The 27,619-nt window shown below is 40.1% G+C and overlaps 1 protein-coding gene across 5 annotated transcripts in view; it reads right to left on the bottom strand.

Annotated features, from left to right (window-relative positions):
* Window positions 1–27,619, bottom strand: part of Nfia (nuclear factor I A) — a 361,350-nt gene that overhangs the window by 20,887 nt on the left and 312,844 nt on the right. For 4 of the 5 annotated variants that reach the window (XM_027945000.2, XM_027944998.3, XM_071617895.1 and 1 more), the window contains one exon: window positions 14,608–14,699. The exons of the other annotated variant lie outside the window; for it this stretch is intronic. In XM_027945000.2, the coding sequence (XP_027800801.1) occupies window positions 14,608–14,699 (92 nt within the window). The remainder of the gene's footprint in view (window positions 1–14,607; window positions 14,700–27,619) is intronic. 5 annotated transcript variants of the gene reach the window in all.

Raw genomic sequence — 27,619 nt, 5'->3', positions numbered from 1 at the left:
TGCAAGCACAGAAATTAGTCAAAATTACAAATGTAAATGTTGAACTTTAAATCAAAGGTCCTCCCTACTCCCTGGCTCATGTAGAAGCACTTTAAAGTGCTTGCCCATGAAGGTGGATGAGAATTTTAACCTTTGTCTGCACTGTGAAGGACAGAAAAAAAAAAGTGCAACCAAAGAGACAGCAGCACAGGCTTCCCTTTCACAAACACACACACACATGCGTGCACGCACACTCGATACCATGTGGGAGTCTATGCACATCTGAATATCATGCTTTTGTTCCTCAGGATTCCAAAGCACTGGGATCAGTTTAATGGGTACTGGGCTTTTATAGAAGACTTTCGTAATAGAAATCATGCACTTATTTGGAGGTGCTACTTTAGCAAAGTGATAAGAACTTTATTCTAAAATGCACTTAAAGCAATATCTGAAAGATGACAGGGTCCAGAGCAGATAATCTTTAAGGAAATTACCAGCTTCAGCATACAGTATTCTTATAACTTCAAAAAATACTGGCATCTTAAAATGGATTTGAAAATAGTATGGGGTACATGTGTCTGAGTCATCCTATAATGACATTTAAAGAGTCTTTCTCCCCCTTCATAAAAATCCACAGTAGATGGAATCCAGAGCTCTAAAAATATGAGGAAGAAAAAGATCTGGAAAAATGAACTTTTTTTCCTTTTAGGGCATATAAATCTGAAAGAGAAATACACGTTGCTTTCCTTCTTTTTTTTATATTTAAAAAAATTGTACTGGTGAATCATACTGAATACCAGATCTGTATTTCCCCCAACTCTTAGTCTTAGAAGAAAATTCTATGTTATCACTGATATCAATAAGATAGCCACAACTTCTTTTCCCCAAAGGAGGCCTTCATCCATGGTCTTCAATCTTGTTCTTGATTGTATATGAGAATTATCTGATAGCAATCAAGTCACTATTACTGTTTGGGGACATTATAGGAGAACAGCAGAGTCATTTAATAATATAGTTGATGAATATAATAATCATCATTAAATTTAGTAATGATAGTGGGATTCTCCTTACCTTTGCTAATGATCATGGACAATTCATTTTTGGACTGCCAGGGGTAGCAATGGTTTCTGAAATATTAACTTCTACCCCATGGGAATGACACTTAGCCCATCACATTTAATTTCTGACCTTCACTGAACAGCATGATCCTAATCCCTTGATTTCATAATCTTAACTAGGAAACATTAAAATATGGATTGACTCCAGTTGGCAGGAATCTTTATGTTCTTTTCACTAAAAAAGCTATAAATTCAATGGCTGACCTTTTATTTCCAGGTCACAAATGACACCCACTCAGTTTTGTCCGTTCACATAGGATTTATGTTAGGGTCTACAGGTATAAGCCATGAAAGTTGAACTTTAATGAAATGTCTTTCAAAGATGTGCACTTAACCAAAAATTTTCCACAAAAAATTAGCAGGTGGCCTTTTAAAAACAGCTATTATATCCTCAGGTTCACTGCTCACCGCGACTAAATCTATTTTCACTTGTAGTAAGTTTCTCCTAATATCATTTTTCTGGGACTACAAATTATGTTTGTGTGTGGAAGATAATAATACCTTAGCTCCCAATTTAGGTTTCCAAACTGAAAGATTTCTGAAATGCTTTCTTTACCATCACCATAATTCATCTACCTCCAGCTGAAAAACGTTCCTGTCCTTTTTCACAAAATCAATTGTATTGATGGGAGGCATTCTGGGTTGTCAATCAGGGAAATGTGATTTGATGGGACCCCAAAGCAGCGAGATAAGGACAGGAATAGCAAACCTGCTCAGGCCCACACCATCAGAGTGAGATCAATGCTTCCCATAATACTCTTCCTGTCATGTAGCACCCTGTCACAATTAATAATGTAGAAGCAGCTGATTAACTTAAGTAAAGTGCTCTCTGCTGTGTAAACACATAAAGATCTATGAGGTGGGGGGGCGGGGGCAGAAAAGAACAAAATGTCATTTTTATTTTTCATGTGGACACGTTCTCACTTTCCATTCTTCTCTTGTAACAATTACTGTACCCAGCCCCTCTGACAGAGTCAATAAATTGATCTGGGTCTTGATGCAGCAGCAAGACAGACTGATCTGATGCATCATTATCTGCCATAGGGGTGGGGGTGGGGCGGGGGTGCACCCAGGTAACAGAGGGCCAAGGGGAGGGAGTCTGGAAAGGTGAGCCAGCATGGCCCTAGGTAGGTAATCAGCTCTTCACGCGGAGCTTCTGGAATAGGTTGCTCACGTAGTGTGTGTTGGTGAAAAGGGGAAAGAGAAAAAGAAACAGCTGACTTCCACTTGGCTGAAGGATGCAGCCTAAGTGATACGGTATGCACCACTTATTTGGGTCCCTGTGGTATTTCCGTCACTCACACCCATCTGCAATTCAATGAGGATCACCACCCCATTAGGGTGATCATGTCAGTTGTATACCTGACAAAATAAACATTCAGAAACTGTGCTCCCAGGTTCAGAGCATTGTTTTGCACTGGGATTTGTTCCCTTCCTCCCTCACCAGGCAGGCAGAGTGTTTAATTGTTTTTTAATATGAAATTACACACAGAGACTCCCCGTATGCCATTCCTTGGTGTGTTTGTCCTTAAGTGGAGAAACTACTGCTGTTAGTTGAGCTTTAACTTGCTCCTTGGGAGAATGCTAAGCATGTTCTTAATAAATAAATATCATTCATTGTGGCTAATGAGAGAATTCATGGCACAACGTATGGAAAACAGATGTGGGGGATGGAGCAAGAGGAGGCTCAGCTCAAGAAGGGGGTGTTCGGGGGAGGAGCTGGGGTTGTGGCTCAAGTGGTAGCGTGCTTGCCTGGCATGTACGAGGCACTGGGTTCGATCCTCAACACCACATAAAAATAAAATAAAGATATTATGTCCACCTTAAAAAAAACAACTAAAAAATATTAAAAAAAAAGAAGGGGGTGTCCTTTTCAGATGAACAGTCCCCCGTTTCTTCTTCCGCAGTCACAGAACCCTTGTCTTGAAGATGAAGGAAGCACCTCTATCTTATCTCCAGTGCTCACATAAGTTTGATTTGAGGAGAAATGAATCAGCAACACGCAATGGCATCCCACATACTAGGACAGGGTGCTGGGGCTTCACTTAAACTTGATTGAACCTTTACACAACTCTAAGTGGAATGCAGAAGTTAATTTATAATTTTAGAAATGTGACATCTGAGGTTCAGAAAGGGTCCAAATGACCTCAAGGTCAAATTTGGATGTGCCTTGCCTGAAAGCCTATAATTTCTCCACTGGGTCATACCGCCCAGGGCCTCGTGACCACACACCTTACCGCTTCTACGCCCTGTGAAATCCTACCTCTGGTAAGTGTAACACCGTGCCAGGTTAAGGTTTCTTTACATATGGAGATCCCGCTGTGCCCTGCACCTGTCCTTGGCTCCCACAGAATAAAGTCCACGTGCTTCACCACTGAATACAGCCATGCACTTATTCATGGGTGCACCCTGGTCTAACCTTCCAGACCCACCACTCAACGTCTGTTGTCATTTATTCAACACTGACAAACACACGGAGCAGAGAAGAGTTCTGCAAATGTTCCTTTGCAGGTGCTGTTCCCCAGGGGGAAAAAAAGGGTCCCCCACCAAGTATATCTGTCACCTTGAAAACCAAATCATGTGCCTTCTCCAGTAGCACACCTTCCACCATCCCAGGGTTCTTCCCAGTTAATGAGCTACTCTTCTCACCCACATACAGATTACACCTGTTTCAATGGTCTCCCTTATTGCCCTCACTGTACTTGTTTGCTTTTCTCTCTAGAAGCCTGTGAGCTATGTATGGAGGGAGTGAATTAAACACATCTATGATTCCCCTTCCAGCTTAGTGAGGTATTAGGAATATAGAAGGTGCTTAATAAATTCTGGCTTCTTTCTCCTTCCTAAGATCAATCACAAAGCTAGCAAGTGGACAAGATGAGCTAGGAATCTGGTATTTTGACTTCTAACCCCAGTGCTTTTCCCACGTTATCAAGATGACAGGCCCCTATCACAGCCAGTTCCCTTACTAGACCTCTCCAAGGAATTGTCCTAGTCCCATTCCTTCCCCATAACACAGATAAGCACAGCCAGGGTCAGTGCAAGTGGAAGGGGGACTATGATGACAGGGGCAGATGCTGTGGGCCACAGAGCTGGTTTTAAATTTCCCTGGACTGTGGAAGGCCACTGGGGAGGGCAGCCTATCTCGGCCTTGAAGGGCAGCACTGTGAGGGCCTGAGGTTGACCTCATTGCATCCTGGCACATCCAGACTCTGGGGAGGAGGGAGGGCGCGAGGGCAAGGATCACAGGGCTGGGACAGCCTGTGTTAACCCAGGTCCCGGCTTTCCACAGGCAGCCAGCCACTTTGACGAGCTCTGATGATTCATCAGTTAACGTGCACTGCTTCGGGAAAGTGAGAACCAATTAGAAGTGTTAAGTTATTTCATCTCTGCTCTAAGGAAGCACTGTGAGACCTTGGGAGAAATCCTTATGCAAATATTTTTTGGGGAAAGTGTTCTGTGGAGTGTATGTTAAGTGAACCCCACTGGAAGGCAAAAGGTGTTTCCCAAACAGAGAGGCTAACGATCAAAACTGTGCCTACATCCTCAGTCAACAACCAGGACAGTAAACAGGAGGGCATGAGAAAAGGGGACATGGAGGGCCAGAGAAACCACAGGAGGTCATCCCCGAATCTCATTTTAGACAACAGGCCCTGGCCTTGACACTGTGTGTGTCCCTGGGACCTTCAGGGTCTTAGGCTCATCAGAAGCCCTGGGAAGCCTGTGTCCAAAGGGACCCCCGAGGCTGAGCCTTTCATAAATATAAACAATCTGTCCTTTAGAGCAGGGGACCTTTGGTAAAGCCAGTTGCTTAGGCCCAAGGTTCACAAGCAAGGACTCCAGGGCAAGAGAAGGCCACCTGTGCTCACTGCACCCTCAGGCCAGGCGGCTCCTGTCCTCTGACCTCCACTGACTCCAGCTCAGCAACACCAGCCTCTTTTCTTTTGCAAAGGAAGCATCTGGTTCCAAGTCAAAGAAAAGAACCCCAGAACCTGTGGCTGACTGTTGGATCAGCACCAGGAGGGTGTGCAGAGGGCACCCTTTCACAGTGTGCTCCGTCACAGAGCCTCAGTTCTCCAACGTGGCCTTCCCAGCACCCATGTTGACCCAACCCCCACTCCTGGAACCTGTGTGCACAACACCCCAGCAACTGTGCCCCCATCTAGGCTGCAAACAAGGCTGAAAAGAGGTCATGCTTCACTCATACACACAAGCCTACATCACCTAGACATGGTGAGCATGTGGAGGACAGGCACCATGGGAAGACAAGAATTCAGAGAGAAAGGTCAAGTGCAATTATGGACATTGGAACATGCATGGAACTCACCAGTGGGTGGAAAAAAGGGACATGGCAGACACTATTAGCCTGCTCATTATCTATTGCCCCTTCTTCCTTGGCAGGATTTTGTTTAGGGAGGAAAGTGTGACCAATATTGGGTAAATGGGTCATGATTTAAGTCAATCAAAATAAACTTGTGCTGCTTTCTCTAAATCCTTTGTAGCTAACAATTAAAATTTGATCTGTTTTTTTTTTTTTGCCAATGAGACCTAAGTAGAATTTTGTTAGCAGGTTACTGAGGTGGAGTACAGGAGGGCCTTTTTCTTGATATTAGAGGAATAATGGGGTATGATATGGGTATGAGGTCTGGTGCTGCAGCAGCCATTTTGCAATCAGAGGAACCAAGCCTGTGAATGAAAAGATAACATGCTAAGGATGATAGAGCAGAATGTTAGTAAGAGCGTGGGTTCCTGCTGGCATCATGTAGCAGCTGAAACAGTGCCAATAAGCACTCACAGATTTCTTATTATGTTGGAAAAATAACCTGATTGGTTTAAGCCATACTTAATTGGTTTTTCTCCTAGGAGTTAAATGCTATTATTGCCTTCATTTCATAGATGAGGAAGCTGAATTTTAAAGGAGAATGTACAGAAGATCACTCAGACGAATGGCAATGCGAGGATGTGAAAACAGGTCTACCCTATTCCACAATTCCCTTTTCCCCCTATTCCCCTCAAAATGACTTCTTCCCCTGGTCCCCCAAAGAAATCAGACTGTGAGCATCAAGCACATTTCCCTTATGCTCCTGAAACTTCCACACATCAGAAGCATCATCATCAAGATGATGGGAAGGTTAGAAATCTGAACAGGGGACCCTGCAGTCAATACTATGTTTCTCCTAGTTCCCTGCAAGGCTGTCACCACACTCTGATCTAACTCCTGTCAGTTCTCTACAAGACCCACAGCTTCTTTCTTCTACCTTTCCCCAACTTCATTTTCTCTACCTGCCCCACCATCCATAATCCCAGGACCAGCTGACTGGCTAACATGTGCCAGATCCCACAGTAGGTCCCTTAATTCTCACACCAATCATCAATTTGCTTTAGCTAAGAGGTTTCCCCTTCTATTTTTTTTTTTTTGGATCATAAACAAAAAGGCTAAAAACCAAACCAAAGCATATGTTCAAAGGTAACAGGATTACAGAAGAACTGAGAGAGAGAGGGGCTGGGGTGTAGCTCCATGAGAGAACACTTGCCTAGCCTGTCTAGAACACTGCTGCCAGATTAAAACGTGAAAAACAAAGGTTCTGTTTATTGAAAGTCTTATTTTAAGAGTGTCTCTTAGCTTGCCAGTGAGTCAGTCCTGGGGGCATGTGAAGAGAGCGTGTGCAGCACTCAGGTTGGTGTGGGAGACGGGGAAGCTGCAGGCTTCACTCCTCGGGCAGTAGCAGGAGCGAGGGAAGCACAGTGCATGGGCAGCTCATCCCTGCACAATGTTGCTCACTATTCAACAACAAAGATGACCAGGCACCACCTCCACGGAAGTTCCCTTTCCCGTTAGATTCTGGGGGCACTTCTGGTCAGCCCTTACTGCTCCCAGAGATGCCAACCCCCTTGGGAAGCCTCTTCTTCCTTGGGGTGCATTTAGCTTAAGGGGAGAAGTGCTGCCCTTGGCTGCTGTCAGTACGGAAAGACAGATGTGCCCAACTTCACCAGGTGTTTGGGGTAGCTTCAATGCAAACACTCAAGGGACAATTCACAGGGTTAAGAACTTGAGAGGTTTTGACCTAATCTGCTAGGGGGTTGCTTCAGACAGTAAGTAGGTTCTGCCCATGATGTGCTGGAAAGTTCACAGAAGTCCTTTTCTGACAGGACACATGGAGTCAGAAACCAGAAGTGGGTTTGTGTTCTGGCTCTACCACCCCATGGCTATGTGGTCTGCGGAAGTCATTTTTCCTCTTTCAACTTTGCTTCCCCCACCCTCTCCCTGCATGATGGGGATAACAATAATAATTCTACCCATTAAGGCCAAATGAGAAAATATTCTGTGATCCAGAAAATATCTACTCAATATAATAATTGAAACTAGCACGTGTGAAGCCCTGGGTTTACCACACACACAGACACACAGAAAAAAAAAGAAACTATCATTCACTGAATGTTTAACAGGTACTAAGTATTTACTTTTTTCTATACTAACAGAATTTAAGTCTCAAAACAACCATATGAGGTGTGTATGTATGTGTATATGTGTATAATGGTGTATTTATTGATCACTGTTTCACAGTTAAGAAACTAGGCTAGAAAATTTAAATTACCAAGAAACAAAACAAAGCAACAACAAAAAACAAACCAAAACACCGCCACCAATGACAACAACAAAAATAAAATACACATCATCCTGCTTCTAAGTCATGGAATAAAGCCTCTATCAAGATCTGAAAATAAATCCCGTGTTCTTAGTAGCTGTGCTATTTGGTCTCGGACAGAGGCAAGCTGTTCTCACAGATGCAGACTAATGTCATTAGCAAAGGTCTTTTTCCCAGGCAAGATGAAAGGATAAGTTCAGCCTTGATTTGACAGAAGTATGGACTGATAGGAAACTGAGGCAGCTCTTAAAAAAAAATCAAGTTCAGTATCACTGCCACTGGACCCAGGGAGTATTGGGCCTAATTTCAATGGCCGGATTCCTGGATGGAAGAGTCTGAATCATTCTCAGACCATCTCTTTTTGCTTGTTTGTTTGTTTTTGGTATTGGTTGATGAAACCCAGAGGAACTCTACCACTGAGCCACACCCCTAGCCCTTTTAAAAATTTGTTTGCTGGAACTTGGGATCCACCTACCTCAGCCTCCTGAGTTGCTGTCTATCTCAGACCATCTTAAAGAGAAAATGGTCAGTCATCTTTCACAGTAAACAAGAAGGATGCAGATGGCTATTTGGGAAAGAGAATTTTGGAGACAGACTGGTTCGAATCTCAGTGACCTTGGTTATCATGGGACAAATTCACTTTTCCAGAACTTAAAAGTTTCCTTATCTGTAAAATGAGCACGGACATGGGCATGGAACCTGGCACAAATGGACACTTAATACAGAATACCAACTTGGCCACTAAGGTTTCAAATTTTCTCACAGTTAAGAGCAAATGGAATTTTATCTGCTCCTCCTCTCTAATCCTGGAGGACCTTTCAGGTGTGTGAGCTTGTAACTGAAATGAACAAATCCAATTCTAACTAGATGGTGGGGCCGCATGGGGAAGAGAGACACTTTTTTTTTTTCTCTCTCTAAGGAAATCTGAGTTTCTTGGTTTTGTCCAGCTGATCCTTGCAGTTCTGTGTGGTGGTACCTAACCTCCCACAGGAAGGGGGCTTAGGGAGGGTGGGAGACGCAGAGGCTTCAGCTGAGATGTGATCTCAGGTGAGCATGGTGTGGTGGGTGAGGATGTGGCACCCACCGGGCCTTTCTTGCAAAAGAGGGGTGAGAGAGTTCCTGGCTGATATGTCTGCAGTAGGAAAGGATTCTAGTTTTATCTGCTTGGTCCAGAGAAGACACAATTGAACTTGTTTCTTTTCTTAGCCTGGACTAAAGTTTCATGACTGAATGGCAAGAATTAAAAGCAGGGGATTTAAAAGATATGATGGACAAGAACCATATCAGCAGACCAAACTTACACAGGGGCAGAAAAAGCTCTGAGCTCTTTTGCCCTTTCTGTTCTTTGGAAAGCCTCTTGGGCAAATCCCTGTAGTGTTGGTATCACACTGTACAATTAACAGTGTTGTCAGTACTGTGGGTTCTTTACATCTGTTTCCTTCACTAGGCTCTGCACAACTTGAGGGGAGTTGTGATTCCCTGCATTTTGTAGGTGTTGGGGACACAGTAAGCAATGAATAAACATCAGGTGATTAAAGAAAGGAGTTCCCGGAAGAGTTCTGCAGATCTCCCTAGCTTAGGTTTCAGGTTTGGGGAAACATGGCACACAGAACGGCAACAGAAGGAGGTGAACTTCACCCCTCCACCTCCTCACATTCCTTGGGTACCTCTGTCCAAGGTGGTATGATGGGTGCTAGGAGCAACGGGCAAAGCAAAAGGCTGCTACCTGCATAATTTAGCGCTGAGGGGACCTCTCCAGATCAGTGGATTCCCAAGACACTGAAGTGTAAGGTTGTTCATACATTTGTAAATTTCAGGAGGCAAAAGCAGTCACAGGACTGGTGAGTCAGGCGCCTACATGATTTATTAAGCAAAGGTTACAGCACCTGTGCCTTTTTGTCAACAAATCAGGCCCATGCCTCACGGAGCGATTCTTCTAATAGCCCAAATGGTAATTTGGTTTTAAATAGCATTTCAGATACCACAATTCTGTTGATGAAGAACAGTGATAGATTTGGGTGTTAGGGAGGAAATGCCTGTTTTTAATATTGTTTGCACTCATTTTTCATTTTAAAGAATTAGTCCTCATTGGAGTTCTGCAGGTTAAGCATTTTATTTGAGCATTCTGATTAAAGTAGAACCGGAATCAAAATGAGTTCTTTGCTCGGTCCTCCTGTGTGGGAACTGGTATTTCTGTTTATTACCTGATGATGAAATCCTAACATTTTTTTCCTCTAAATAAAAAATGTCTCTTCTTAATGGCTCTTGTTTTCAGAGATCAGATTATATTATGGGATGCAATGGAAATGGCCACTGGCTGTTTGAGACCATGGCGTGTTCTCTACTGAGGGATACTGTACACTATCCCTCCGTGGACAAGGCAGGGTGTATTAATAGTGTCCAAAGTTATAGAAACACTTTCATGGCCAGAGTCTTTGTGGTGTTATTATCAACCATCATGGAGAAAACGGTCGGTTTCTCAGGATTGGTGGTGCTTGGAAGGCCGCAGGGAGGGAGGTAGCTGCCTGTCCTGTTGGTGAGGAGCTTCAACATGGAGGTGGAGGAGGAAGGTGAAAGGCAGTTAAAGAGCAGAGGTGGCGAACAAGCCAGGCAACAAATGGGACAGAGGCCTTGCCAGGGATGCCCCACCCCAGCCAAGGCCAGGGTAAGATGAGCAGTGCCACTGGCAGCAGTGTCACAGGAACGCAGCTCAAGGCAAAGCGAGGGCAGGTGACGCTGCCCCAGTGAGGGAAGAATTCTCTGGAGAAAAAAATAAACTGCAAGAGAAGGAGGAGAAAAAATGGCTTTCAATTATCCATGTTATCTTTCCCCACCAATCATTACAGATGATGAATAGGTGCAATAAAAGCCAATATTCAATTTTTCCAATTTACATGGAAAGAAGGCCATAATATATTGTTAAGGGGAAGAAACAGCAGGCTACCGAATAGTGTATATACTAGGATCTCATTTTTGCAATATTATTTGTATGCATAGAAAGGGTTAGAATGGATTTATATAGAAATGCTAACAGTAGGACTACAGGTGATTTTTATTATTTTTCTCACTTGTATTTTCCAGAATTAACATGTTTCAGGACTAATAAGAAAAACTCACCATTTTTAAACTTTCTTGTAAATCGTTCAGATTCAGTTGATGTGTGCAGAGTAGCCACTCTGTGCCAGGCATGAGAATTTGCACTTTTCTCAGTCATGAACTGTTTTCCATTATTTTAGACTCTTAAGAGGTAGGGGGACCTTTAGAATTGATCTAATCATTACTTTTTTAAAATGGTTGCGAAATATATCCAAGCTTTACCATCAAGACCATTTTTACATGTGTGGTTTAGTGGTTTGGGTCACTTTCACACTGCAATGCAGCCATTGCCATCTTATCTCATAAAATGCAAACCCCAACCTTCAAATGCTAACTCCCCATTTCACCCATCCCTCAGCCACTAGCAACTACCACTATACTCACTGTGTCTATTAGTTGGCCACTTGAGGTATCTCAGGTAAGTGAGACCATACAGCACGTATCTTTTTCTTTTCGTGACTGGGGATTGAACCCAGGTCCTTGCGCATGCGAGGCAAGCATTCTGCCAACTGAGCTATGTCCCCAGCCCCTAGCATGTATCTTTTTGAGACTGGTTTATTTCTATTGTAAATGAAATAAATGTCTTCAAGATTCATCCACCTTGTGGCATGTGTCAGTATTTCCTTCCTTTTTAAGAATGAATATTATTCCGTGTCATATATAAACCATATTTTAATTATCCATTCATCTGTTGATGGAACACTTAGGTTGATTTTATCTTTTCGATACTGTGAATAATGTTGCAAAAAATGTGAGTGTACAAATATCTCTTTGAAACATTGCTTTCAATCCTTTTGGGTACATACTAATAATGAGATTCTGATGCGGTTTCAGATATAAAAGCAGAGAACATGCCAGTAGTTTTCCTGAGAATTGAGTGTCAGTCTCTGTTTGAATATCTCCAGGGAAAAGTGATCCCAAGCTTGTGAGGCAGTGTGGTACAGTGGTCAGAGAGCATAGGACTTGGAGTCGGATAAAACTGGGTGCAAATTTTTGTTTCGCTACTTATGTCCTTGGGAAAATCAACAATCTCTTAAAGAAGAGGTTTCCATATATATATAAAGTGGAGGTAATCTATCCTATTGGGTGGCTATAAAGATTTGTTGGATAGTGAACCTAAAACATTTAGTACACAGAAAATGCTCAGTAAATATAACATACAATCAAATAATACTTGTTCTTAAGAAAGGCCTTAATATTAACTAAAAGCCTGCTTACAATGTCTCTGCACTAATTTCCCTCTTATAGGGGGAAAAAAACCAGAACAGAATATGTCTTATATAGAATGACGCTTTAGGCATTTTAAAAGCTCTCCACTGGGAACTGGTCTTTGGGAGAAAGAAAGGCCATTTTATCTTGCATCTCTTTATGGACTAAAGTGAAGAATACCTCTTCTGCATTTAGAAAGCTCAAGTATCTCCAATTTTTACTGCTTCAGAGTTAGGAAGATAAATTTTGCTTTCCCAGAAAACTCCCCTGTGTTTCAATTAATAAAAATTTCGTGTCTTCTAACAAAAGTATCAGTACAGCAAAAACACAGCATGCCTAGGAAATTACTAATCTGCAGGTCATGTTCAAATTTTGTTTTTAAAAATTCCTGTGAAAAAGAGTTCCTTCTTGAAACTAATGTCCTTCTGAAAGGTAGCTTGTATTTACTATTTTATTATTTCTCTGTACACAAGTATCTAACACCAAATAGTTCCAGAAAATAGTTTCTTTTTTTAAAAAAAGTGTTAATACATCTTAAAAATTAAATTAAAAAAATTAAATTAATTAAATTAATTAATTAAATTAAAATTAAAATTAAATTAAAAAAATTAAAGTACAGCACACAATTTTTACCGCAAGATGTATCATATCTATATCTATGGGAAAATGACCATTCCATTAGCATAATATCTTATAAGACATTTGGGAATGTCTTTCTTCAAGCCAAATGTGGCAGGTGTCACTGTGGTAAGAAGCATTTAAGCTATTGTCCTCCTGAAGCCAAACATTTAACGGAAACCAAAAAAATTCAGCCAGATGCCAATATTGGGTCTCTATGACATCATTCATCCAGATGCGTGGAAAATCTGGATTTTTAAGAATTGAATTTTTGTGGTCAGAATCACACAGACTCAGTCTCAGGGTTAAATAAGGCATTTGAGAAACAAAGTGATATTGGAATATACCACATTTTAATTAGAAATAAATTGAATGGAACAAAGGATACTACTTCAGTGCTGTGAATCAACGTGTATATAAAAGTTACTATGTAAAATACAGACAGGACATTTCAAAGCTGTATTTTTAGGGTTTTTAATGAAGTAACCTGAATACACTAATGCTCTGAGAAAAGAAAGTATTCATCCAACAGAGAGCCACTGGCCACAATTCTTCACCTCTCCTGCACTTGAAAACACATAGCCAATAGCACTAAGTCAAAGTATGTTCTATTTTAAAGTTTTCAAGGTAAACATTTAACTTCAAATTCACCAGGAAAATATTTGAGTATTTGAAGGTATGGGGAAGTAAGCAAATAACTGAAAGAGTTTTATGGGAGGAACCAAATAGGAGACTTTAATCCCAGAAACCATGTGCAAGCCAGTATCAGAAGAAACAACAGAGGTGGAAAATTCAAGCGTTAACCTCCCCCTCCTCCAGTTCTCCCTTTTGGCTGGTGCTGTACTACCATGGGCCTACTTAGATGGAAGGAGGGCTTCAGAGGCCATGAAGTTGAATCTGTTCTGTTGACACAATGATAAACCAAAGTTCTATAGAGAGGGAGCAAATGGACCCAGAAAGGCAAATCTATTATGGTCATAAGCACCTGACTATAATTTTACAAACAAAATTAGGCATCTAGGGCTCACATACCCAGGCACATGCACAAAATTGCTCAGATAATATTTCAAACACCACATGAAGAGCCTTACAGAGACAATACTTTCCTTGAGTCAGCTATGATAATATATGGTCACATTCTAACTAGGAAATCAGTGTAGCTTCTTTTAAAAACTTGGACCTAATTCTATTTCACAAAACTACAAACGTGTCCTGGAACTCAAAAATGACCATTGCTTCCAAATTCACAGCAGCCATTCCAAAACTTTTTAAAAAGAATTCTTCACTTTTACCTGTACCACTCCCAAACACACCCGTCTACTGACAGACAAACTCTGGACCTCATGCATATGCCTCTCTCAATTGCTTCCCTCCAGAATGACACTATGTCCTCCCTGCCCCGCTCCCTGCACCCCAGGGCCAGCAGCCACTATTCCAAACGCTGATTTCTGGACCAACACCAGCAACTTCATATGGCTCATCAAGCCTGTCTCCTCTTTCATTTAGAAAGCTTGCCAGGTTCCTGGGGACCCTATACTGAATACAGAGGAATGGCTGGTCCCCCCACTTCCAGCATGCACTCTGATGTCTCTGCAACCAGATTCTGTAGAGCCCACTTCTGTCTGCTTGCATTTAGAGGGCCATGAACTCTTTGATGGGGGCGGGGGGTACCGGCAACCTCACCCTGCACAGCAAGGGCCATCATGGCACTGACGCCCTCCTCTTGTACACCCTGAATACCACAAGCGAAACCTGCAGGCACATTTTCTAGGATTCCTGAGAACACATGGAACCATGGCTGGAGGGCTGGGAGGGCTGGGCTCAGGGGAGAGGGGCTGAAGTGGGGCTGGGACGTGCAGCCCAGTGTGCCAGAAGACAAGTTAAAATGCACCTGATGAATAATACAAGCTGCACCACATACAGAAAAGATGAGAGCGGCCCACCTGTGTCTGTTGAGGGATATTTACAAAGCTTGGATCCCGTGGTCCAACACTGACGAATCGGTTTGCGGGGGAGGTGCTGGGTGTCGAGTAGGCTGTGAAGGGAAGGGACACATGCGTTCAGGAAGCAGCACGAGATTGCACACACAAACAACACCAAAACACACAGTCTCGAGCCTAGGCAGCTGATTAACAAGAAATGTGCAAATGCTGTAGCTAGCACAGGGCTCCGGCTAGCGAGGGCATTTTAGACAGTCCAAAGGGTGGTGGGGGACTGGCTCCCAATGCCTGCTGGGGTTCATCAATGTCAAATCAGTGCTTGCATGAGCTGTTCTCTCCTTCCATCTATGAATTAGAACACGTAGGACATTTGCCAAGTATTCTTTGTACATTAAACACAAGCTCTGGGGTTAGAAGGAGATACCCTGATCTTTAGAGCACAGGGAGAAAGAAATTAGGGAGGAAAGGGAGGAACATAGTTCATTTACAAACTTTCTTTCCATGCTGTTACACTCTTGAATGTCATTAACTGGTTCTGGGCCTTTACATGGAAAAGAAGTCCTTATAGGAGGAACTGGTGGGTTCTCCAGGAGGAAGGTGGAAAACCATTTAGACCAAGTTGCCCTTATAGGCCCAGTGGAGTATCTAGAATATTTATGATGCCCAAAATGTGCTTAAAATCTTCACATTGGTTGTCTTCCCTTCCTAGATGCCTTCTGTCAGGCACAAACTGTCCGACCTGGTATAAATGAAGATAGCCCACAGGGACCTCAGGTGCCACACTTCATTCTGCTATCCTTTCCACAAAGGATATGTGAGAGTTTTCTTGTTGGATGGTATGTTTATACTTAAGAGTGTCTCTAGGTGAGAAAAAAACATTCAGTGGCTTTGGTGTCTCAGCTCATAAATCTGAATGTACATTTTATTTTCTGGTGTCCTGTAATTCACTTTCTATACCACAAACTGCAAGGATTTATTTCGGATGCTTTGTCTAGTCTAGAATCTCTATAGACGATTGCTTAAAATAATTCCAGAATTCTTAACAAATATTTATGAAAGGCCTATATTTTTTTGGTACTACTGCTAGTACACACATCTAAAAGACAAAAAGGATTTAGACTTTCTAACTTCTGCCCTTATTGACATGATCTGCTTCTCTTACTTTAATTATCTGTTTCTCAGAACACTGCTCATACTTCTTGTCCCCCTTGTTAAACACATCAAGGGATAAAATTCCCACAAATGTGATCCAACTTCCATGGGTCATCTTTGTTAAGGGCTAAGCCATCCAAATAGATCCGTGACGGTCATGTGGACATGGCTGCAGTGGTGTTAAGCTGGACAAAGGAGCATAAGGGCCCTCTGATGTGTACTGTAGGAAACTTTCTGCTGCGACAGTATTTGTCTTAGGAAGATTTATCTAGTAGTGACTTTGTATTACATGATCTAAATGTACGGTGTTTGGTGAATCTATTGAGGCCCCCTCCCACCTTATCCTATATGTCACACTAGTGTGAACAGAGTTGAAATAGCTCTGCCATTCTATAGGTGTCCCTCTCTCACTGGTATGGGGGAAATTTCATTTTTGAAAAGCTCAGTAGAACACTCTAAAAAGCCCCTGACTTTGCTTCGATGCACTTTAAGAAACATCAGCAAAGTTTTACATTGAAGATGATGGACCATAACCTCCCAGTAGTGTATTCACTCGCTGCTAGAGCACAAAGGGGATGAAGGAGAGATGAGGAGGAAGCCAGTAGGTGACATGACCTGTCAAACCTGTTAGTGGTTAGAGAAAAGGTGCTCTTTTTCAGACATGAGTAGATAGGTAGGGTGAAAATGTATGAAAAGCAACGCAGAGTGTGCTGAAGAACCAAGGCTGAGTGATTGATGACAGATGCTAAAATGGGAGCCCCCAGTTGGATGGTATTGGTCAAATAGCATGCCTGAGCTGGCTGCTTACTCTAGGCATAGCAGAATTTCCTGTGATATTTTTGCCACACTGGTGACATCATAAATGAGTTTGCTTATGGATCCCAGCATACACACTATTTGAGGTGGTGGGGACATTCTTTTATGAAGACATATCTCTGTTGACCATAGCAAGCTTACCAAAGCTGGAGAGGTATCTGTACTGCACTTCACTATCTACTTTTTCTTGACCCCAATTTCATCATTTGAAAGAAGGTTTAGCATATAAATAATATAACTACCCAGGATCATGATGATGCTAAGTAGGTATTTTCCTTTCTTCAATCATGGTACACAACTTGCAGTCTTGGTTTCAGAACATCCCATAAAGCCTCTAACTCTTGAGGACCACTAAAGCTACTCCAAAGGTTATTCTGGTTATTTAAAAAGACAGCAGTGGCTGGGTGCATGCCTATGATCCTAGTAGCTTGGGAGGCTGAGGCAGGAGGATTGCAAGATCAAAGCCAGCCTCACCAACTTAGCAAGGCCTGAAACACAAGACTCTGTCTCAAAATAAAAAATAAAAAGGGCTGGGGATGTGGCTCAGTGGTTAAGTGCTCCTAGGTCCAATCCCTGGTACAAAACAAAACCAAAAAACCAAAACAAACCAAAACAAAAGAGCAGTGGTGAGAGAGGTGGCAGTATTTACATTTTTTAAAACAAAGATATGACGACTACAAAGATCTGGGAAACTTGGGTACCTAAGTCATAGATTAATACCTTGAGAAATTTACTCTGTAGAAAGTGAACTGCTGGGAGTAATCAGGGACATAGGGAAAACAAGGGAAGGAAGGAAGAAATTCTGACTCATCTTCCATTACAATAGTGACAGCAGGCAGGGTGCTCACCTCTAACAGGATGTAGATCCAGAAAGACATGCCATAAATTGAATCTGATTTTCTCAAAGAAACTGTGGAATTAGGGAGTTATAGTATTGAACAAAACCTCAATTCAAACTTTTTACTAAAACAACCACATACACCTTAGTGAATTGATTCTACATATATGGTTAAGAGCTTCCAACATGAATATAATATCAAGGAAAGGCGACAATGTAGCAACTAATTATTTACAATCATGTTTACTAGGATAATATGTCATTTTCAAATCTTTCTTAATTGTAATTCTTGCCCTATTTATAAGAGCAATAATCAAATGTTGCAGGAAGAGCTCCAAGAAATCATGAGATCTGAAAAATATACATACTTTTTTTTTGAGATGTCTGTAGACATTTTTGAGAATTTTGGAGGAGAGATTTAGGGGCAATTGACAACTTTTTGGTAAAGTAAACAGAGAAATAAGTTTGGCCATATAATCTCATTGTAAAAGTCCTCATGGCAAACATGAGTGTTAGAAATCAAATCATTGGGCTGGGGTTTTAGCTCAGTGGTAGAGGGCTTGCCTATCACATGTGAGGCATTGGTTCAATCCTCAGCACTACATATAAACAAACATAATGAAGGTCCATTGATAATTAAAAATATTTTTTAAAAAGAAATTGTTGATTATTTGGCTGCCTCTAAAATAGAAAGTATTTTTAGCAGCCAATTTACCTACATTTACAATTTCCTATGACCCATTTTCCTATGGAAGGACATCCCTATAAGAAGCTTCTACCAGCTTTTATATTAGCACTATTCATTCATATTCTCTCTCTCTCTCTCTCTCTCTCTCTCTCATATAGTTCTACACATTATCCAAGAGTCTTAGTTTGGCCTTCAGCACAATAGTAAATATAAAAATCCCAAACTAGAATTTGATACCATGTTCATAAAAATCACACTCTTCTGTGTTACCCCTTTTGTATGCATTGCTAATACAGGAAGATCAGTTGGGGAAATGGTTCAAGAACAATTCTCCATAAGCACTAAAGAGTTCTACAGGGCCTCTGAGGGTACTGAGATCTGTCTCTAGGGAGGGACATGGTGGAGTAGAGAGGGAGAGTAGGGGAGGTCCCTGAAGCACTGTTCCTTAAAACTCTGCAGGTGTTCCTGGGAGCACATGGTCTCAGTGTCCTCAGAAATGGACACATTGACTGCCCATTAGCCAAACAAAACTCCAGTTTGTTGTTCTCAGCGTGCTGGTTTCTTTTTTCTGGTTTTTTTTTTTTTTTTTTTTTTTTTTTTGTCTGAATAAGAAGGAATAAGGTTGGGATTAGATAAAGAGAATGAAGTGAAGACAGGGGAATAGGAAAGACAGTAGAATTACTTGCATGTAAATTTCCTATGTTCATATAGAATACATGGCCAGTGTAACTCCACACCATGTACACTCACAAGAATGGGATCCTAATTAGAATAAGTTATACTCCATGTATGAATAATATGCCATAATATACTCTACTGTCATGGTATCTAAAATGAACAAATGATTAAAAAAGAAGGAATAAGGAAAGTATCTGGATAAAGAAATCATAATATTTCCAGATGAATTAGTGTTGAGTCTGTAATAAATAGTCTTCACTCAACAGTCATACCTGGTCATGTCATTAAAAACTTGGTCAATGCATTTTGTTAACCAAAACAAATTTGGTGTGGGGGGGTACTAGGGATTGAACTTGGAGATGATTTACTACTGAAATACATTCCTAGTCCTTTTAATTTTCTTATATTTTGACAATAGTCTTGATAAGTTGCTGAGGCTAGCCTTCAATTTGAGATCCTCCTGCCTCAGTCTTCTGGGGCACTGGGATTACAGGTGTGCACTACCATGCTTGGCAGTCAGTGTGTTGTAAATGGACATGCTTAGCAGTTTTCCATTTTTGGAAAAAAATATGACTAAAGAAAAAGATACTAAGATATTAAAATATTTGTAGCATTGTCAATTGATGTTTTCTATTGATGAAATCACCCAAATCTGGTAAACTAGAAACTGGGAGTCTGCATTGCTTGTTTTGCAAATAGGCAGTTTGAAAGGTCTAGTTTAGCAATCACTAAAACATGTGGAACCAAGGCAGGCAGAAAAGAGAGAAAAATCTAGATTTCTATGCAGAGGACAACAAAAGAAGAGTTGCCCTTTGAATGAAGACCACTCCATGGGTCCTCTCTCAGGCTGCCCCTGAGAGGCTGCCCCTGAGAGGCTGAGTGGAGGTAGCAACTTCGGCCACAGGCAGCAGGGTGGGGTGGGGGAATGAGCGCAGAGAGAGGCACCTGGGCAGAAATACAAGAGACCAGGTGAGCACTTAGGGTGGATTTACTTCAGACTGGAGAAATGATGAAGTCCCCTAGCCCCTGGTGGGCTGGCCTAGTCACTGATGCCAAGAAGAATGAGAAATTTGTCTTATTTTATCAAAGACTCCAACTCCATGGAAGTAGTGAGCCACTCTCTTCTTCATCCCCTCAGACTCCACTAAGTGCATCAGAGGGAAATGTTACTACACTCACGTGTTCTCTCTTGTTCGCCCAAAGACCCTTATGCCAGCACTTGTCATATGCCAGCCTCTGCTCTAAGCATTACTGAGGTGCGGAGGTGACTAAGATACACTGCTGTCCTCAGAGTGCTAGAGCCTACTGGGGACACGCAAATACAGAAAATGAGAATATGAGTGCCTCAAAGTAATATAAATAAAAATCTGTGAGATGCTTAAATCAAAATCTGTGAGGTGTTAAAAGATAGCAAAGTGATAGCCAGCAGGAGGAACAGAACGGGCTTTGTAGAAGAGATGGAGCTGGCTTTTGAGACAGCTGTAAGGGAGGAGGGGCTGACGCACTCCCAGGAATTGGAGGTCACAGAGGAGGCAGCACCAGTAAGGGAGCAAGGCAGGGAAGGGGCTTCGATGGCTAGGGAAAGAAGGAAAGAGGGGACCTGCGAATTACGTTTCACCATACAGCAAGGGAAGGCAAAATTTTAAGGACCATAAAATTTAAGATTCCAACACCAAGGAAGCAGTGAGCATCCATTCTCTTATCAGAGAGTGATGATAAATATCAGAGGCCTGAATATTTGAAATAAGAGCAGGAAGAAGAGGCCTGCTGAATTTAAGAGGAAGAAATAATTCATAAAGCAAGCAAAGACAGCAAATTTGGATTCTAAGCACTTGTGGGGCACCCAGACACCCTCCTATCCACCTTCTCCTTGTGATCTTATGCAGCAACACACGTTTCATGTGTTCCCTGTCTTCAAAAACCCACAGGGGGTCGCCCTCCAAAAATAACTAGCCAAAATTCAATTTCACTCAAAATAGATTTTGCTCCCCGCCCAGGAATGTGCTAGTCAAAAGTCATCAAAACAAGTTCAGGAACACAGACTTAAAAAGAATCCTGTGTATCCAAACTGCAGTCTTATTAAATGCTCATCAGTGACACTTGACAGTGAAGGGAACATGTGTGGAGAGCATGTTTCAGTCTCAGACTTCGAGAGGACTAAATACCTAATTGAAATGGTATCCCAAATCTTTAGCGGCACTGTCATGTTCTTTTTTGGGGGGTGGGGAGTGGGGAGAGGCCTATGAGAAAATTTTCATTTCTCAAAACTAAAAACAAAAAAATGCAGAAACTGTTAGAAAACAGATTAGCTAAATTTCTGAAGGAAACCACTACAATCAAACTCATTTAGGGACTTGAACAGCACTATTTCCTGCAAGGTCACAAAAGAATTGCTGGAGAATACTTGAGCATTTTTCCTTCAAAGAGCTCTATCAGTATTGGTATTGACTAGCTTACAAGGCCTGGGTTCACATTATTGATGTCATTATATAGCTAGGGAATCACACATGCTAAAGCCTGGGAAAGCATAGCCTTTGAGGAGCCTTTTGAAAACACAGCTTTGGCTTACACACAAACCAGTACCCAGAGATTCAGAAATCATGTGATGGAGTGGAGGTTGTGGTTCTCCTCCAGATGTTTGGAATCCAGAAGATAACCACATCAAATTTCTATTATTCTGATCACATCTGTGCAGACAGTTACCTCATTCTATTATCTCTGCAAATCTTTAGTCTTTACAAACAAGTTACCGACAACAACAAAGAAACACAGGCCTTAGGGCATGGAATTAAAGCCTTCTTATCGCTAGTAAATTATTATAGATCCACATACCCACAAGCTTCCTTCCTGAAGAGCTAATGAATCCTAACTTTAATATATTAGCATTACTTAACATGAGATGGTAACAATTTGCATGGAGTTCACAAGAATCCTGAGAAGAATCAATTCAGCCAGGTGGCTTGACTCTGCTAGCATCTCTACCTGTATTAAGTATTCTCAGAGAAGTGGGACTCAAGCTGTATATCATGATTTGGGGTAAAATGGAGAAAGGGAGGTACAAGACATTTCATGCCATTGTATGCACACCAAGAGAAGGGACCAGAGTAACTTCTAAACTGGAGACGCTTTGACCTTGTTATTAAAATCTGTGCACTAAGGAGGGACTTCACAGTGAGGGTTTCACATACACACTCTATTCAGACTGCCTATAATGTTCTGTTTTCATATTAATTTTTAGAGGATAAAAATACAGCTTTATTTCTTTCTATTTCAACTTTTTTCTGATGGCTAATCTAAATTCTATAACTGTCATTTATTTGTATGAGTATGTTGTCTGTTGTTTCAATTGATAGAACATATTTATTGATCAGAAGCAAGCACATAAATAAGTGGGCACAGGTGAAAGTTATATTAAGTAGCCACAGGGAAGAGACCCTGGATTCAGCTAGGGTTTGCTAAAAAAAGAAATTCAGATCAATATATTGGCTCGCTCTTTCTTGAAAGGCTTCTGCAGCCTCCCAAAAGGCAGTGTAACTCTGGAAACTTACTTCTGGGTATTTATCCTCAATAAGCACTAAAAATATAGATAAGGATTTATGCTCAAGATGTTCATTACAGCATTACTTATAAGAGCAACAAATGAGAAACAACTTATAAGTTAATGCTTCATCCATACATTGCAATACTTTGCAGCCATTAATAATGTTTCAAAGTAATAGTTAATGACATTACAACATGTTTACAATATGAAATAAAATCACTTTACAAAAAAATATATACATACACATACACACATACTCAATATCACAATCAATTATGATTAAAGCATATACAGAAAATGATTGGAAAATATGCATGATAAGTCATTGGAAGAGTGGAATTATGGATGATTTAAAAATATCTTCTAATCTTAAAATAATCATAAAGAAATCTGAAAATCTCAAATTTTATGTATATATATATATATATATATATATATACACACACACACACACACACACACACACACACACATATGCAGTGAGATGTAGTCAATAGAAAATAAATTTGAGAACCAGAAAATCTTGGGTTGAATCTGTTTGCTCTCTTACTGGTTAGGCCAGTTAACCTCTCTGAACCTCTCTATGCAAAAAGTTTGGCAGAATAAACATTATTTACTCCAATTTTCCTAGCCCTTTACCTCTCCGTGAATGTTTAACAGACTACCCTATCTGTGGGAGCAGTGCAGAGGCTTCTTTGACAAGATGAGAAACCCCTGAATTTCCCTATGCTTTGTATTTAAAAAAATTGAAAAAATGTGAAAATCATTCTTTCGGAGATTACTGATTCCAAAATGTGATTACAGGAATTATACCTCCAAGATATCTGCCTCCTAACAATTAAAAAAGATAACACTCAACCCTCTTAAGGGTTAGCATTATCAGACTTAAAAGCAATTTGTAAGGGTGTAAATTGCACAACCTTTTTGAAAGGCAGTTTGGTAATTGTCTCAAGAGAAATGTACATATCATTTGCATTAGTAATTCCAGTTATAGAAGTCTGTCCTAAGGAAATTATAGAGTTGGAGAAAAAAATAAATCTCAGGATATGCTGGAAGCATATTCCCTGGGTTGGAACAAAGAGATTAACCTAGCAGGGACATAGGTGTAAATGGTTGAAAATTATTTTCTGACTTATTTTGAGAAAGAAAAGGTTTACAATGCTAATTAGGAAAACAGCATACTAAATATTCACTGTGATCACAACCATTTTATATATGTGTGTACACTAAAAAAAAAGATGGGGAAAAAGATAGTATTATTAATTGTAGTTGATTATGGAAGACTATAATTTTCTCTTCAATATTTTCCAACAAAATGTCATACATTACCTTCATAAGAAAGTCTTAAAACTCATCTGTCATCTGAAAAAGCAGAAAACTAAGACTAACACCAGGCTTGAACAGGTCATGGTGTCCCAATGGATGTCATCACCTGTTATCCTGCTCCCTTCGAGTCATTCTTTCTTTACAAAACTCATCTCTTAATCTCTTTTTTCCTGCCCTGGTTCCCGTGTCTTTCATCTAATTCAGTGTACCCAAGGGGCTGTTACTCTTGAAATAGTTAAAAAAAATATTTTTTATGGAACGTCTTAGGGCTTTCAAAGGAAATCTGCATGATGTTACACCTCTAAACACAGTGCTGTCCTGGTAAAGCAGAAAGCACTGGGCTTCAGACTCTAACAGACCTGGGTTTGAACCTTGGCTCAGTTTCATCTTCTTTAAGAGGGTTCACAATTCCAATTTTGCAGTTACAATAACAGTGGTACTTAAGTTAATGCATATGAAAATATCCACCAACATGCCTGATTTCCAATAATCCTTTTTATTCTCCCTTTGCACATTAAGCTATTTTAAAATAGAGCTGTACACAAAATAAAAAATGCTCTGAAAAGTCTTCATAACAAATCATGATTGAAGATAGTACATGTTACGTTTGTATTCAATGGGTTCCTATAGCAGGGCCTGTGACCAAATAATGGCTACTGTGAATGAAAATGCTAACCTTACACTGAACTCTCTGCTTTCAGGGAGGGGAAAAGAATATTATTCTTTACCAGAAAGATCACACATTTTTGCTCTCTTACTCTAAGTTCAGTCTATAGCTAAAAGCAAGATGTATGAAAATTGCCAAGGATTTTTACAGAGCCCTCTATGTGTGAGTATGTGATTTTGGTCACTGTTAATGATTGAGGTATGAACAAGATTTTTAGGCCACAAGGCAAATACTATAAGAAATCATTTTGTTTAATATAGAAAGGTGATTTCAAATTTAATATCCTTCATTTTCATTGGGTAAGGCACGAAAAATTATGCTTCTAAAACCGCATCCTCTTCCTGCAGTCAGCAGCAGTTACCAGTTTCCTGTCCTCTACGCAGTGAACTGAGCATGTGCAGCACCTCCCCAGCGCACACCTCTTAGCATTTGCCTTTGTTGACTTCGTATAACTTAAAGATTATCCCATGACTTCAGACACACCTACTTCTTTATTTTAAAGAGTTTGTAATGTATAACATTTACATTACATTACATTAGTGTATATTTAGGTTACCAATATTTCATTATAATTGATGTTACTATGAATACTTTATGTACAACTTTGCTTATATGTCCAACTATATGCATGGTGAACACTTAAAATTTATACACATAATTGTAAATTTTATGGGTGAACATTTAATACTTGCTATAATATCTGTATATAATTAGATTTATGTATGTGTGTGTGCATGCATGTGTGTTTGTATATACACTAAATTGTCTCTAAAGAGGTTGAACCCATTTGTAGTGCTCTAATGGTAAAGAAAAGTTCTATATGTTTACCAATAGCATGATACTTTCTTATCTTTGCTAATACATGAAAATCTTTCAAATTTTAATTTGTATTGTTCTTATATTACACAAATATTTTAAATGTTTTCTTTTGCTCTGACTATATCATTTTCTTGTATTTCTTTTGGATTGTTGGCCATTCTCTTTCTGACTTTAAAAAGTATATATCAGCTGAGAGCAGTGGCTCATGCCTGTAACCCCAGCTACTCAGGAGGCTAAGGTAGGAGGACCCAAAGTTCAATGTTAGCCTGGCCAACTTAGCAAGACTCTGTCTCAAAATAAAAAACACAAAAGGGCTGGGAATGTAGATCAGTGGTAGAGCACTTGCCTATCATGTGTAAGACCCTGGGTTCAATGTCTGGTATCACACACTCACATACAATGTTTTATATATTATATATTTACATTATATATTGATTTACATATTATAATATATAATACAAGTATTAGGTATGTGTGTATATATATATATACATGCACACACATATAATATATACACACATATATATTATATATAACAATATATAAATCAATATATAATATATAAATAGGCATATTTTATATATTATATTGACTTATTAAATATATATTTTGGGTGTGTTGTATATGTATTGCATAACTTAACCTTTTGTCACATATGTTGCTAATTCTTTTTCTACTTTACCTCCTGCTTTCAACTTTGTTTATGGTGGGTTTTTTGTGCATTAATTTTGGACAGTTTTAGAGTAGAATTTATCACAGATGCTGGGTTTCTATATTCTTTAGAAAGGCCTTATTTTTCTTTAACATTATGTTTTTAAAATTGTCCTACATTTTATTGTGTTATTTTGTGGTTCAGTATTTTATTATATTTTTTGTTCTAGTGGAAATTTAGTTTTGAGTAAGGATTTTTTTTTTCCAGACTGCTAATCATTTTTCCCAGTACACTTTCTTAAATCCCTTTCCCTCCTCTGAAATGCCACTCTTATCACAGGATAGAATACTCTGTGTATTTGGGTCTCTTTCATGACCCTGAAAATATAAAAAACTCAAATATAATGCAGATAGAAGCAGCACTGATAAAAGGATTAAAATCAATGTGGAAATAGAGCAAGGCAAACTTTGCTTGCACTGCCTGAGATGGGACATTGACTTTGAGCTGGTAAAATTGATGGTGTTCTTAGAACTGTTCCATATCCTGTCTGTGGTGTTGATGTATCTATGATGTTATAAAAACTCATAGAACTGTACAACCAAGATAATTTTATGAATGTAAATTTAAAATTAACAAAGAATAATGTCTAGACATCAGTAAGAAGACGTGTTTTATGAAAAGAAACCACGAACTCATTTCTTTCTCATCCTTTCCTTTTCCTTTCTTCCCTCCCTCCCTTCTCTTTCTAATTTCTTATAATCTACTACTTCTTCTATGAACAAGGAAAACATTGTCTTTATGTCTGTTTAAATTTTTTTTGCTTTCTTTCTTTGCCTGTTAAGAAGACATACTTTCAGCAAGAGAAACCAATTCATACTAAAGTATAAATGACTGCCAACATCTTCCTCTATATAGAGTTTACACTTGGAGTGGGAGGAATTTGGGGGGAGGATTCGGATAAAGCAAAGATCTTTGTGCCACAGCAAAGCATAAAGACTCCAGGTTCAAGGTTGCTGGATATGAATCATGCCTCTACATCCCCTTTCTGAGTGACCTTCAGAAAGTTACCTATCTTCATTTCTAATCCTTCTCAAGGGTAACAAGAAAGTTTATTTTATGTAATTAAAACAAGGATGCAATGAGATAATACATGTAAAAAACATTCTTAGGAGTGCCAGAGGCATTAGTAAAAGTTAACTACTTCATTGTTGCTGTTAATTTCAGGCATGAGCAGACAGTGTGGCTTCCCACATAACCAGAAACCTGGTCACTGCTTTGTCACAGTTACAGTATGAGGCAGTATGAAGAGCACAGGTTACCTATGTTTGAGTCTCTACAACTACCATAAAAGTATAATTTTGGGTAAAGTAGCCTCCATTTTCTTTTTCTTGCTTTCTCTTTTTCTTTTTTCACCCCAGGGATTGAACCCTAGGGATGCTTAACCACTGAGATACATCCCCAGCCTCTTTTGTGTTTTATTTTGAGAAAGGGTCTTGCTAAGTTGCTTAAGGACTTGCTAAGATGCTGAGGCTGGCTTTGATCTTGCGATCCTCCTGCCTCAGCCTCCCAAGCTGCTGGAATTACAAGCATGCACCACCACACCCAGCTAGTAGCCTCCATTTTCCAGTCTGTTTCCTTGTTTATAAGATTCTGACCTCACAGGAGTTTTGGGAAGAATGAATAAGATAATATATGTGTGAAAAGCTTTGCTAACCTAGAAGCATCTAACATGTTGATTATACTAGAAAATCTCCATCCCAGCCACAGATTATTGTTGTGTTCTTGGTTAACACACTCACATTCATTTATATAGCGAACCTGTATAAGATTCATTGGAG

This window comes from Marmota flaviventris, chromosome 10 (genome assembly GCF_047511675.1).
Source record: "Marmota flaviventris isolate mMarFla1 chromosome 10, mMarFla1.hap1, whole genome shotgun sequence".
Taxonomy (NCBI): Eukaryota; Metazoa; Chordata; class Mammalia; order Rodentia; family Sciuridae; genus Marmota; species Marmota flaviventris.
Note: the sequence above shows the minus strand (reverse complement) of the source record. Positions and strands in the feature narration are given on the sequence as shown.